The sequence below is a fragment of the Erithacus rubecula genome (assembly GCF_903797595.1).
Source record: "Erithacus rubecula genome assembly, chromosome: 8".
Classification (NCBI taxonomy): Eukaryota; Metazoa; Chordata; class Aves; order Passeriformes; family Muscicapidae; genus Erithacus; species Erithacus rubecula.
This window is the reverse complement of record NC_136659.1, coordinates 33,258,872-33,273,617: the sequence shown is the minus strand read 5'-3', so window position 1 is coordinate 33,273,617 and position 14,746 is coordinate 33,258,872. Positions and strand designations below refer to the sequence as shown.

At 38.2% G+C, this 14,746-nt stretch overlaps 1 protein-coding gene across 1 annotated transcript in view; it reads right to left on the bottom strand.

The window, feature by feature from the left end:
• Window positions 1–9,456: 9,456 nt before the first annotated feature.
• Window positions 9,457–14,746, bottom strand: part of KYNU (kynureninase) — a 57,445-nt gene continuing 52,155 nt past the window's right edge. Inside the window, exons 13-14 of the mRNA XM_079311048.1 lie at window positions 10,975–11,205; window positions 9,457–9,782 (exon numbers count right to left, since the gene is read on the bottom strand). Of these exons, the coding sequence (XP_079167174.1) occupies window positions 9,630–9,782; window positions 10,975–11,205 (384 nt within the window). The 3' untranslated portion in view covers window positions 9,457–9,629. The remainder of the gene's footprint in view (window positions 9,783–10,974; window positions 11,206–14,746) is intronic.

Sequence of the window (14,746 nt, the reverse complement as noted above, 5' to 3'; positions counted from 1 at the left end):
GGGCTATATTTAATAACTTAGAAAAGCCACTCTGATCCATTGTATAGCCATACTGTACTAAAAAAAGAGACAAAACCCCAGCATATGTTGATGCATTATGTAAAGACTTTCCTTGACAGGATTTAGTTACATGCAAGCTTGAAATGCAGTGTAAATGTATTTTCTGGAGTGCTAAAAGTACTACAATACCAAACTGCCAAAAAGGTGGTTTTACATCACACAATAAGGAACCTTAAAAGAAAAGACTTGTGCTTTCTGGGAGACAATATCTTGATCTATGAGCCTGTGATCAAGTCAGAACTACAAAAACAGTCAATGTTTTCAGGGTGAAGGAAGAGTCAGGAAGGAATATGTCAGTCCTTAGCACAAAAATGATGCTCAGCCAGTGTTGCTTCTACCTTTGTTAAAAGAGTTTCAGCTACTTGGTGAATAGTTTCTAGTGGAGAAAGTCACAAATCCTGTAAACTCCCATGAGAGGACGAACAGAGAAGAAAAATAAGATATTCTGAGATATTTTCTCCTTTGAGGAAAAAATCTCATTTCTACAGTAGCCAAGTCCCCATTCACCATAAATAAATAAACATAAGCAAGCAGACAAACAAGCTATTAACAAAAAACAATGTGTCCCCATCAAATCTAGTGGAAATAGGAATTGCTGAAGTCTTTTCTTGTCTCTTCCTAATAGAAGCTTTATCTGAGTGGCAGCTCTGCTCTCACCCTGCTCCCTCCCATGCTGCCATCCCAGAGTGCATCAGAACTGTCCAGGCACTGGTGCCAGAAAATAAAAAAAAAAGGCAACAAGTGCAAGGGAGGGTCAGTAGCAGGATGTCAAACTCCTCTGCAGACAGATGAATGTCCTCTCTTTTGTCCAGAAATTTTCAGGGGAGACTGTGCTGCTTGGAATGGACTGGGAAGCATCAAATAAATCAGTTTATCAAAGACTTGAAGCAGTTAGTTGAATTAATTAATTCTCTATGTCAGTTCCAATCCCGTTCTGTGATTTTATTTGTTCATGTAATACACAGAGACCTCTAGTTTGTGTGCATGGCTCTACCCCTTTGCCCTTTTCCTCATCTCCCTCCTCCTGGCAGGCAACTTCTGTATTCTCATAGGATCTGGGAGATGGCAGGAAATCAGCTTATTGATGAATGGGGGTATCCAGATCTGAGGAAGGGAAAAAAAAAAAAAAAAAAAAAAAAGGGAAATAAGAAGGGCATCTTCAGTGCAACTCATAGCCACCAGACTGAGTATTAGATTTGTTGGACTGTTTGGATTTCTTGGAAGACTTAGTCACAGCAGCCACCTACAGAAAATAAGAATGTCCTCACTCAGAGCACTTCAACATGTCCATAGAAACACAAAGAATTTCAGCTTGCTCAGGCAGACAAAAATAGAAAACCAATAGCCCTCATTCTATAGCTCTTGAGCTTGTTCCAGTTTCTCAGTTCCCTTTAATTCTATAGTCTGTGGTCTCTGAAGTCAGAGACTTCCTTTTCCCTTGTTTCTCAAGGCCACTCTGCCCTCTTTGCTCTGGTCCATGCCTGTAATACTGCTTTATTGGGCCCCTTTTTATTTTATTAATCTGCCAAGACTAGCAGAGACTCTCCTAAAGCAGGCACAAACACTGCCATACCCTAATGCTGCAGTTACCTCTGTAGGTTTTCATGGAAAAATCACCTTCAGGCTAGAGCAGAAGGAGCCTAGAGCCATGTTTTACATCTCCACTCTTGCATGATGTGTGCGTGGGGGTGTTCAGCAAAATTATTGCAATGCTAATTTCTTCCCAGCCAGAATTGGACCCTCTGAGCTGTAAGAAATGTTCATCCAGATCCATTATTTCCATAAGTCCAGGCAAGCTCTGCAATAGGACAAAGTGTATCATTAGCAGTTCCAAAGGACAGTGGTATTTAGAGCTAGGTAATAATTTTAGGAGTATTTAGGATGTAGGAAAGAGTGAGAGAAGGAGTTTCTGCTGCAGCCTCTTGGTTTTTATAAAGGCTTAATTAATTACAAACCCTTCAGTCCACCTCCCCACCTGTGCTATCAATTCACCTTTATTTCAAGCTCCAGTTACTGCGACCCTCCTAATTCTTCTGAGGAAACAAACATTAAACATTAGACCTGTTGGGAAACACACTCTCCAAGAGTCTTTTTAATCCTGGTTTATTCTCCCCCTTGTAACAGGGTCTGTGAAACCAACTTGCACTCATTACTCATTTCCTCACAGAGCCAAGAGTTCTTTTTGATAACCTTTAACAGCGACAGTCGACAGAGGCACCAGCCCCTCTCCCCTTGTGCATAAGCTTGCAAATCTAAAATAGGGTCTTAATGAAAAGAAATTTAAATATTATAACTCCACAGTATATGTCATTATGATATATTGAACGCAAAGCAGCTGTTCCTGACAGATTTGGCATATAACAGGGGTAAAGTAATTTTACACAAATCATTATGTTCATTATATTAAATTAATAGATTAAAATTAGTCAGCGATGTTTTGTAAGACCATCTTACCCACAGAGCCCTTTATCCTTAAATTCTAAGAGGTTTTCCTTTTTTTGTTTCTCCTCAATATTCTCTGCAGAGAGGACATAAATGCCCTGATCACTTGGAGCATAAGCCCCTAAATTCATGGCTGTTGAGCCTTTTCCAATATAAGCATCTGAAGAAAAGGTACTTAAGGGAAATAGAAAATGACATCATTTTTTTTCCTGATCTTTTGAAGAATGATTTTTTTTCCCCCCCCATCCTACAGGAACAGATTCTGGACTAATTTTTCCTACCAAAGGCTTTAAAGTCTAAAATTCATCAAACATCTTGTCCTCAGAGACAATGTCATCCAAGTTCAAAGGATCTACAGCCCAGCAAAGCTGATGTCTTATTTCAGAGCTAACGCCTTTGTTTTCATGGAATGTTTGATTTCATCAAATTAAACCACTTCTCACACTTCCCATAAATGTGAAAAAAAAAAAAAAATTAAAGACAGAACCAAACCTCTTGATTCTCTGGAGAGGAGCACACATATACATACTCAGAGATGTACATGTATATCATATACATTAATTTGATATGTTTTTCTAATATTTTTTCAGGATGGACTTATTATATATATATCATCAGGTTTTTCATATGCTTTTGAAGAGACTTTGAATTGAAAATAGTAGCCTTCCAAGACATTTGTTTTAATGATCATCATTATAATTAAGAGCATGCTTTTCATAACTAAATATAAAAAGAATTTTTTTCAAGTCAAGTCTGGGTCTGATTACTGATGGAGCAATTTCATGATCTTTTGTTGAGAAGCACTTCAATATTCATTCAGAAAAATGTCAGGAGATCAGACTTCAACATAGAACTTTGGTGATTCATACTTCTTCTGGTATTTTATCACTTCAGCTTTAATATCCAGTTAAAGAGAGAAAGTTTGAATAAAATAAGAATACTAATGAAAATCAAGCTACATATGCTACATCGTCTTCCACAGAATTTAAGATATTCCAAAAATTGACACATAACTTTATCCTTCATCCATATCTGATGCAGAGCAATGTAGAATTTTTCATTTAGTACTTACATTTGAAAAGTTGAGAGTAACTTCTTTTCAAAATTCAGCATACTTGTAACTGCTGTATTAATGTAGAAGAAATTTATCTAATCCAAGTTTTTTCAAAATCAAATAAATGTTATAATGAGGTTTATAAATTCATTAAATTAATCTGGCACTGCACTATATTGAAACTAGAAGTCAAACAAAAATAGTAGTTTAGTGCTGGACTTGGCAGCATCATGTCTAAGGTTGGACTCAGTGACCTCAAAGTCTTTTCCAACATAAATTATTCTACGATTCTATAATAAATGGGATTTTCACATCAGTTTAAAACTAATAAAAAAACCTCACACTTGAAGGGTCAATTAAGAGAACTCAGAAGCAGATGAATCTGTTCTTTCACTCACAATTCCTCTGAATGAGACCTGCACCTTTTTTCTCTTTAGTTAGGAGCAGTATAGAGAAGTCCAGAAGTGTTCCTGAAAAGAAGATCCAGAGATTCATTGGTTACCCAGTTGTGAGGTGCTTTCCACATAAGAAGGGAAAAATTGGCAGCAACTGTTGCCTCGTGGCAACAATGGTTTAAATCAGATATCACACAAAACATCTGAACATTTTGCACAAACCATCAGCTAACATGTTAAAACTGCTTCTATGTCTTGTCTGAAGAATGAATATTTCTGGATATTGCCTTTCACCTCCCAAGTGAAAATTAAAATAACAAACCCACAAAGAAACAGGGTGTTGTATGCTTGACACACTTCAGTGAATAAAATGGAAAATACAGAAACAGAAAATGCAGACAAAAAAATTACAAGTGTATTTCTGTTGAGATTCATTCATAACATTCAGAAATTAATAACATTTAGAAACTCCCAGTTCTTAATGCCTTGTGCTCAGGTGTCAATGGGAACTTTGCAGACATCCTTTCCCAATTACCTCAGGAACAGCCAGGCTCCACCCCAGGCTTTCAAAACTGAGGCACCAGGAGCACCCTTGGAGTAGCAAAGTTGCAGGTTGAATTCAAGAGTTTGGATTTGGCCCCTGCTGCCAAAATTATGTGACAACCCCCATTCCACTACACTCAGTGCATATCTTTATTTTCATACCTTGTACAGGATGATACAACTGCCATTCACTTTTATTTCAGACGAAGGGGTCTTGGTGCTGTTTGCCCCCATGCTCATTTCAGAAGCCTGCATAAATCTTCCCCCACGTGGGAATCATTTTGAACATATTGAATAATGATTTTTCTATGTCTCTGCCACTTTGATGTAGCCTCCGAGGAGAAAGAACTATCCTGGATAGACCACTTGGTCATGTTTTAACAATTTGAGGATCTCTTCAAAATTCTTCAATAAAATGTAAGGTAAAAGAAGACTAGAATTTAGTTCAGTTGATGAGGCCCCATCCCCCCAAAATTATAATGTAGCAACTTTTTGAACATACTTTAAATTCACAATTCGTTTCTAATTTTAAAGCTATATTTTATCATTTGATTAATTGCTTAAAACTGTACACAAAGATAAAGGGAACTTTGAAATTCATACCTTGGAGTATTAACATGTACTCAGGACTAGATGTAAAATGTCAGAGAGAAAAAAGATCTAATGAACTCTTTATTGGTGAAATACAGTATTGCAGCTGCCCAGAATTTTAAAAGGTTTGTAGCCAGCTCCAAAGCCAAATAACTTCAGAAGTTTACTTACAGCAGGACTTTCATTCAGCATTTCCAATCTCTTCTTCCAGGGTTCTTTTAACATTAATAAAATGTCCAGAGAAAAAATAATAAAAAAGAAAAAAAGTGCAACCGCAGAATTTTTCTGTCTAGAAAATTACACTACCATAAGTTTTCCTTTTCCCTGATGTCTTCTCTGCCATAATAATGGTTTCAGGATTTAAATCCTTTGCTGCTATTGTGACTTCAAAGCCTTAAAACTGCAATTGAGTGAAGTAGTTCATCTGTCATTATTCAAATATGAAGCAATTATGATGAAATAAAGATAGAATTCCATTGAGAAATACCCCAATCAATTCTCACTTATATTTAACTAGAAACATAAAACGATGCTTAGAAGAGTAAGTTTAGGTAATAAAAACTCAGGATATAAAAAGTATTAATTACTGATCTATAACTTACTCATTTCTGAATAAGCTGTCTAAATATATTTCACAAATATTGACAAAAGTTTAAGCTTACGATGCAAAACTGTCTCTCAGCTGGTCTCAGAGAGTGAGCAGCTTTTCAGAAATATATTTGCACCAGCTTGAGTGCCCAGAGTTTCAGATGGGAGCCTGCAGAGGTTTTTGGGGGGTCTCTGGGTAGGCCAGCTCCCTCTGAAGTGTGTTTTATAGGTGAGTATAGGAAATAACAAACCCACCTCAGCCATGTCTTCACCATAACAGTGAACATGGCAGTGCTGGGTGAGTGGTTGGACTCAGTGATCTTGGGGGTCTTTTATAAATTCAGCAATTCTGTGACTCAGGGAAAGGAATTAAAATAAAATATTGATGTGGCTGCTTTGATGTCGGCCCCTCTGTGGATTTAGCCCAAAATGTTTCTGTGAACCCAATCAAAGCCCATCCCAACCAAACCCCCTCTGTGAATCCCAAACAGGGACTGGAATTTCACAGGGAATTCCCACCTGTACCCACTTCTGTTTGGGAAATCTAATATAGGTTAAAAAGTTAGTTATTATATTTTAGTATCTTCCAATCTTTCTTGTAACTTTCTTGCTTAATCTTGCTTAACCAATGTATAATAATTTGCTGGTGAAATGAAATCAAGGTGGATTCTGTCATTGTCAGACAAAGACATTTTGGGGTGTAAGCTTTTCAGATGAGCCACATCCTTCCCACTCCCAGTAATGCCAAAGTTCAGATGAAAATATTACTGTGTTGTGCTTTTTTCTTCACTCAGAGTATATTGTTCTTTTGGAAGACAAAGGCATCCTTTGCTGCTTGTGAAGGAAGACTTTGCCTTGTCTTCTATGTTCCTGTGGCAAAACAGGGTTAAGAAAGCACAGATGGATCCTGTAGCATCTTTTCCTCATATTTTCAGCAGTTGCAGTGAGCTTAAGAATTCTGCACATTTTTAAATTTTGTTGTGCTGAAAAAGATCACACACAACCAGGGATCTGCATACTCATATTTGCCTTCATTTTGTAGGTATTTTCTCATTTTACCTGGGTATCAGTTTTCTGTCATCTACAGATCTTCATGTCCTGCAGTTCAACTTGAAAAATGTAATTTCTTCAGACAATCCAAAAATTAAATGTCATCACAATCAGAAAGCAGTGGTAGTTAGTATTGAATTTAAAATCAGAGATGTAACTAGCAAGAATTTGGAGTATGTACAATTAATTGTTTCACACATAATTATTCCTGATATTACGCTGTGTCAACTTAAAGCATTTGAAAAAGCAGACTGCAATATTCCTTTTTTTCTTTCCACAGAAGCTCTTTCCCTTGATATTCTTTTGCTAAATAATATGTAAAATACTGACACCTAATGTTAACTTCCAGTATTATTCATTTTGCAAAACTTTTACTTGAAGTACAGAAAGACCATGTGAAAATGGTGCTTCTGCTACAATTTTGTTTCATTAAATGAGAAAACTGCAATATAGGCTTCCCTCACTTTTTTGAATTAATTTTCTGAATTTCTATATATATGGCTATGAATGCAGAGTTCTTTCAGTTTTATCATCACAGGTCACAGGTGAAAAAGAAATAGTACATCAAAACAGTTGAAATAAGTGAGTTTTTGATGCACTGGGTATTATCTAATTCATCAAATAGTACACAAATATACATATTTATAAAGTCAATATTTGTACCTGTAGCCTGAAATAATACTAAGATATTATAAATATTATAAAATATTTATTATTAATCTGCTAGTCTTTGAAACCTGAACTGCATATACTTAGTACTTTACCTACTAAGTGGTTCACTTTCCTCAGAGACACTAAAAATTATTTTCAAAGTGTGTGAATTAAAATCCAATCTCAAACTTCTCAAAAATCACTGTTTATCTCCCCATAACTGCAAAGACAGCTTGTTCAAGCCTGAGGTCTAGATGCTATTTAGAAAGAATTTTTGGGATTCATACTCTTCTGGGGTTTGAACTGATATCAAAATAAGGTATTTTATATTATTATCTACACCCATATCTGAATTTATATGAAGCTTGCCTAACTTTGTAGGGAAGACATAAGGGTCAGCTGGCACTACAAAGGCACTGACACTGAGTTAAATTCCTTTCCAACACTGTGGACCTGCACATTTCTATATTCAGTGCTTTTTGCATCATCTGTCACTTTATGGAAAATGATCCTTTCCTAAGATCCTGTCACTTAACAGACAAAGAGCTGCAAGTGCAAGGATAAAAATAAACCCACAAAAATACAGATACCTGGTCTGGAAGAAACTGTCCAGTCTCACTGAACTGAGGAGATGATGTCAGTGTAATCAAAACCTCTTGAGTGAGACAGAGATTTCAAACGGATTAAGACTCCTGTGCTATTCTTTATAACAATATTCTGGTTAAAGAAGCTCTTCTTTCTCATCACAAGTGATAAAAATACCTGTATTTTCAGTTCTTTCAGCTTTCCCCTGCACATTACAACCAATAAAACAGGTATTACTGCAGCAAGAGTTTTAACACTACACACCTTTGGGGAATTTTAGAGAGCAGGAAGGGGCTGTGAGTGCCCTTGGGTTTCCTTGTGAAGCAGGAGGTGCTCAAAGGGTGTGAAAGTTTCAACCAGCAGAAAAAACTGTGAACAAAACTAGATAAGACCTCATTCCCCCCAAAATCCTTCTTCACTCTTGAAGTGGAATTAAAAGTATGAATGTTTCCAGGGATGCATCCACCACCTCTCTGTTCCAGTGTTTCAGCACCCTCACTGTAAAAAACTGCTTTTTTTATATCTAACCTAAATCCAGTTTAAAACCATCCCTCCTTGTCCTATCACACAGTTTGTCCCTGTTTTTATTGTAGGCTCCCTTCACATATTCAAAGCACTACTGGATGCAATTTTCTAAGTGTTTCATACCAAAAATGAGACACATTGAACATCATCAGAGAGAAAGTTTCAGCTGATTCTTGGAAAACGCTGCGTGAACAGCTACAGACTTTAGGGCTTAATTGCCAATTATGCCAAGGTGTTATTTATGCCTTGAAACAACTTTGGATAGAGTTGCTGAAATGTAAGCAGTTTGTCTACGTTGCTCTTGCCTGCCTGGTGCAAATCTCTGTAAAAATTCGGGCCACACGGTGAGTTAACAATGAGATATTTTGCTGCTGCTTAAAGAGCTCAGGGTTCTTTTTGCCTAATCCAAATTAAGCCTCACTAAAGCTGCAGGGAGTGCTCATACAGCCCTTCATGCTGCCTTACACGGGTCCACAACTCTTCTCAGCTTTCTCCAGCTCCTCCTCTCCAACAGGACTACCTAGAAAGATAAAATGTTTTGTTTTGGCCAATTTCATCACACCAAAGAAGGTATCTGCAATGTAATTTCATTCTTCAATTAAAACACTCATTAAACCAGAATTTCAAAATATTGGGCCCTTTGAAAAACTTAAGTGTGCAGCAGTCAGGAGTTTTGAGACAACTAATTGTTCAACTTTTACTTTTCAAATATACACTGTACTTTAAATAGAATTACTAAATTAAAAATGTAAATTGGACTGTATCTTTTAACAGTTGGTGATTTGTCTATTTTCCACATTTTATTATGCATAATTTTTAAAATAAAGAAGGGATTTTTTTTTCATCCCTGTTCTAGTTGATAGCAATTCTTCCATGCTTCTCAAGGCTAATGTAATAAAACTACATAAAATGTTTAAGAAGAGCCCCATTAAAATATACAAAGCATACTAATTCATGAAGTCAAAGTCAAAGCAGAGTGGAAATATGAGCTTTAATAAAACTATGCCTGTTGTAAATAACTATTCAAGCACAGTCATTTTTTTGCAAATTGCATGGGATATAGCTCGGTCTACTCGAAGCAAAGAATCACTCAGCAGGATAAATGCATCTTAGTCAGAAATAGATTAAAAGGTACAGCTGAGCCATCAATAAGAACCAGATAGCACAGTATTATTTGCTGTTTGTTTTGAAGATGTAATTGCAGATCCCAGGATTTCAATAAATCTGTGCACATCACAGAAGGAATTGTAGAGAGGAACTGGGGCAACGCGAAGAGCGTTTGGTTCTCGCATGTCACACTGCAAAACAGAGAGGAAACACTCAGTAAATTCAGGTCACTTCATGTTGATCTGTCAGGCTGTATTTCTAAATGCCACAACTTGTCTTCAAGGAAGAATGACTGGCCTGACAAGGAAGCACGTGTAAAACCTTTGGGATCCTCAAGGAGCTACAGGAAGGAACATGATTGGGAAAAATGTAGTAAGAGTAGTTTTGCCTAAAAAAATGATGCAAAGCTCAAGATGGGCAAGACTTCAGCAGTGTTGTTGAGGGTATCCAACCAGCTATGTAGCCCCAAAATTCACCTTAGTGCCAATAGCAACCCAGAGTTGAAGAGGCACAGAGGTGACCAAAAGAAAAAAAAGCACAGAAACCCTCATTCCAGTATGTGACTTTCTAAAGGTACAAGTAATGGCACAGGCATTGCAGTTTTTTTCTTCCTCTCATTGTGATTTTAAACATCTTCATGAATATAATAATCTCTTATATTTGAAAAATATCACTGCATTGCAAAGACAAGCCAACAGCATGAGGCCCCGTGCCCTGCTAAAAGCAGGAGTTCCTGGAATTCCCTGGCAGCACTGAAGCAGCAGCATACGTAACCTGAAAGAGGTGCCCTTTGGGGAGACAAGAGACCAGCAGAAATAAAACTGATATCTCATTTATATGGCATTATGATATCAGTCTCACCTCCCAGCACATCTAAATTACCCAATGTATGGCCCTAAATTTCACTTTTATTCTTTTTGAGCAGTGCTGGATGGTAGCTGAACCATTACAAGGAAGTGGCTTCTTTTTCTGAGTGCTAAAACACATTTCTAAGGAAATGGCAGATTTTCCATTGCTCCATTTCAATATCTCACAAAGCTTTTGGCCATTTGTGGATCAAGAAGGGGACTGATGGTTTTTCAGAGTTCCTTGTCATATAAATCTGTAGCTGTGCCTTCCATCCTAATGCATCCATGATACAGCTCTAACCTCAGCAGTGACTCCAGAACTACTGAAAATAAGCCAACAGTGAAAGGGAAATACAGTCTAACAAATAATCTAAAAAATAACTCTATGTAATTTAATTACTTGCACAAGTAAAAATTGAAATTGTGAGAAATTTCATCAGTCCTAGTGGGTTTTTGCCTTATATGGGATTGCATTTGAATAAAAGCAAATTAAGAGTGTGTTACTTGTTAAGAAGATGAAGTTTGATTTACTTACAGCTACTCCTCTCTTCTCCAGCTCTTTAAACACAGATTTGATTGGAAGGGAAAATGACAGAGTGAGCTGGCATCCTCTCTCCTCAATCTGAGATGGTGTGATTATTTTCACAAAGGGCTTCTCTGGATTTGCTTTATCCTCACTGTAGTAATGCTTTATCAGGTATTCCAGGTAACCAGTGAGTAGAATGGATTTCCTCCTCAATGCTTTCATTGTCGTCTGACTAAAAACCTGTGATGATTTGAAAACATTAGAATGAGAATTTGTTACTAGAAAATTAAAAGGAAATAAAGATTTCTCTATATATTATCCTTGGAATCAAGTAGTAAAACCAGAGAGACATTTTACATAAACATGGCAGGATTGGGATTTTGAAAAACAGGATCAGGTTATGCTTTAGATAATGACAGATATTTGTGACTACTATTTAAAAATTTCATACACATCTGTGTCTGCAGAAATAACTTGCACACAAAGCCAGTTTGCTGAGAGAGCATTCCTCTGCATGTCTAAAGAGGATCCATAAATCCTGTATAGGTGCAGCAGTGCTGTATGAAACTCAAAATCACATGAAAATCATCTTTAGTACACACCTCCTCACTCTCTATACCTCCTGGAAGGAGGACGTAGCCAGCTGGGGTTTGCTCTTCTCTCCCAATTGATAGGAAAAGAGGGAACAGCCTCAAGTGGCACCAGGAGAGGCTTAGTTTGGATATCAGGAAGAGTTTCTCAACTGGAAGGGGCAAGCATTGTAACAGGCTGTCCATGGAGTCACTGTCCCTGTTCAGAACCATGCAGGTGTGGCTCTTGAGGACATGGTTTAGTGGTGGGCCTGGCAATGATCTCAGAGGTCTTTTCCAAACTCAGTGATCCTACTGACAAAATCCAAGGGCCAAGACTGAAACATCATGACTGGTGTAGAAATTCTTGTCTGTGAAAGCACAAAATGTTTACCAACACTGACTTGACAGCTTTAAGTCCTGTACTTAAAGGCTTGCTCTCTCTAGTCCACATGTTCAAGAAAAAAAAAAAAGAACATTCATTGAATTATTTTTCAATAGCACTGTGCACTTGCACAGCTACAAAAATTGGTGAGTTTTAGACACTCAAAATATAATGAGACATGCAAAAATGACTGTCTGAAAATGGCAGTGCTGTTTGGCCACACAAACAAGATCAATGGGGTAGAGGAGTTTGGGAGCAGAAGGTGAGACAGCTTCTGCTTTTGCTCTGGAAAGGCTCCATTACAGGGAATAATGGAAATGCAACCCCAGAAATAACTTATCCCTGACTTCTTCAAACCCGTCCTTTCCTTCTTCCCTTGGAATTAGCTTCAGGGGAAAATTACAAGATACAGACATGCAAGTGTCCAACAGCCACTTCAAATCACATCCTGGCACATCAATGCCTGTGGACAGTTCTCTCTCCACTGACTGCAGCTGCAAATCAGAGGTAAAGCAGTGCCCTGGGTAAAAATCCATGATCTCCACTCTCAAGAAATCATTTTTCCACACTAGAGAAGTAACAATTTTAAGATTACTTGTATCACAACCTGGAAAAGCATAAAGAGAGGTACCTGAAAAGTCCTACTCAAAATACAACAAAGTCTGGTTTCCAGCAGCATCTGGAAATCATTGTTTTGTAGAACATCCCAAGTCTCATTTCCAGATGCTATCACAGCCACTAGATGCTGCACAAAGCCAAGAACCCCTGCATTTGTGTTTGTGAAATGAAATGTGGATGCTGTAAAACAGACTTTGCAAGGGAATAAATGTGACAGGGACCAGAGCCACCAGCAGCCAGCAGTTACACAGGTCAACAAAAATCTAGAGGCGCTTTCCTCCTCCACCCAGGCACCCAGAGCAGACACAGGACTGCTCAGTGCATTACTAGAGGGAAAACAGAGACCTGTCTCCCATTCTTCCAGGATTTGCAGGAATATGAGGGATGGATCTCCTTAGGCTGCCTGCAAAAAATCTGTTTCCACAGGCTTTGTGCAAGGAATATTTGGTCTCCTGGGTGAAATTTTTTGAAAAAGGTCTTTAAAATGTGTCTGTAGAGCGCTCCCCTTTTTTCCATAAAAGGCAGCAGCTAGTGCCATAACAGTCACTTTAAGCATTATTGAGGAATAACATCCATTAACACTTGCAGTTTGCATTGTTTCCATTGGAAACACTGCCTTCTGCTTAATGTGTCCCAGTGAAGGTGGCATGCAATTTCACTAGCCATCTCTTGCCAGACATGAAAACTATTTTGTTTCCCACTGTATTAGAGCAATTAGCACTGGGAAATCCTGGCTGTGCCAAAAGGTAATGTGGGCAGGGAAAGGGGAGGCGATGGAAACTGCTCAGCCCTCATTGTTCCAGGCTCCCTGCAGTGGGCTAAATGACACCAGCCCACACAAGCCCGAGCACTGACAATCTGGGTCATGGCAGAATAGCTTTCAGCTTATCTCGAAGGTCACATAAAGTTTAAAACAATATATTGGATGTCTAAGGACTAAAAAAAATAAATTGTCAGGCGGAACAAGAAGCATGGCTGTGCCCTTTGCAGTCCTTCAGCGTTGCATGTAAAATGGAGAGATCACAACTGGCAATTTTCTGACTTTGTTTGCTTAAGATGCTGGTTTTTTCAGTAAATACAGAAGAGGGATGTGGACACTGCTCTTTGTTCCAGCATCAGCTCAGCCATTGCACTAGCATTAAGAGAATGTTAACCAGAAATAAATTTCTGCCATTTATGCTGGTGGCAAAACCTTGCTACCCAAAGCTGCCTTGAAAACCAGCTTAAAGATAATTTTACAGTAAGGTAAATCTAAGTAACACCACCTTTTTGAGCCAAAAAGACTGAGAGTCCTGATTTCAGGGGTGAACCATCCTTAAGAGAAATGCTGGGACATCTTGATATGAAACACAGGTGTGTGGGGAACAGCTCCATGCCCTCAGACAGGGAGGGGCTGTGCTCTCCAAAGCAGATCAGAGGCTTTCAGCACATAGATCACACCTTCAGAGGAGGAATTGCTGTGTGTGGCAGGACTGCCCTTCCCACAGCCACAGTGCCAATTATTCATATAGAGATAGGTCAGAGATGGGGCTTTTACCACCAGAATACTCATTATTCTATACAAGAAAATACAGTTTGGAGCTATGCCACATTCATGAACTCCCCTTTTAGGAAACATTTGCAGATAGTTTCTGTCTCCTTGTAACCAAAGGCAGAACAGGTTTTCTGGATCACCTGATCCAGTAGCCCAGAGTACCCAGAACAGCTAATTTTCTTTCATGAAGGATATAAGCCTGCTTTGCTGGTGGAATATATAAAGCAGCAGTTGTGAATGAAACTTTTCAGGCTTACATCATTCCTTTGTAGGAAGATGCTGAGCACAATTCTTCCCATGAATAGTCAGTCATGGTTGGACTTGGTGATCTCAGAGATCTCCTCCAACTTTAATTATTCTATGATTTTGAGCTCTGAATATTTCAATGGGATAAAGATGCTGTTTGTACTGAGCTCCTAAAAGCAGGGAAAAACACATTGCTAGGTTTGGAGGAGCAAACCTTAAATACTCTGGGTCCAGCTTGGGGTCCTCCAGCAGAGTTTGTGAGAGACATGGGGAGATTAATATATTTGTTAATGGCCTTGGTCTCTCAGGGCGGTGGGGTTGTTTGCTTTTCATTACTTCTCCCCTTCAATTTTCAAATATTTCACATTTTTCTTTAAGGGAGACAGCAATAATACACGTAACATTCATTAAACATTTTTATACTCTTAA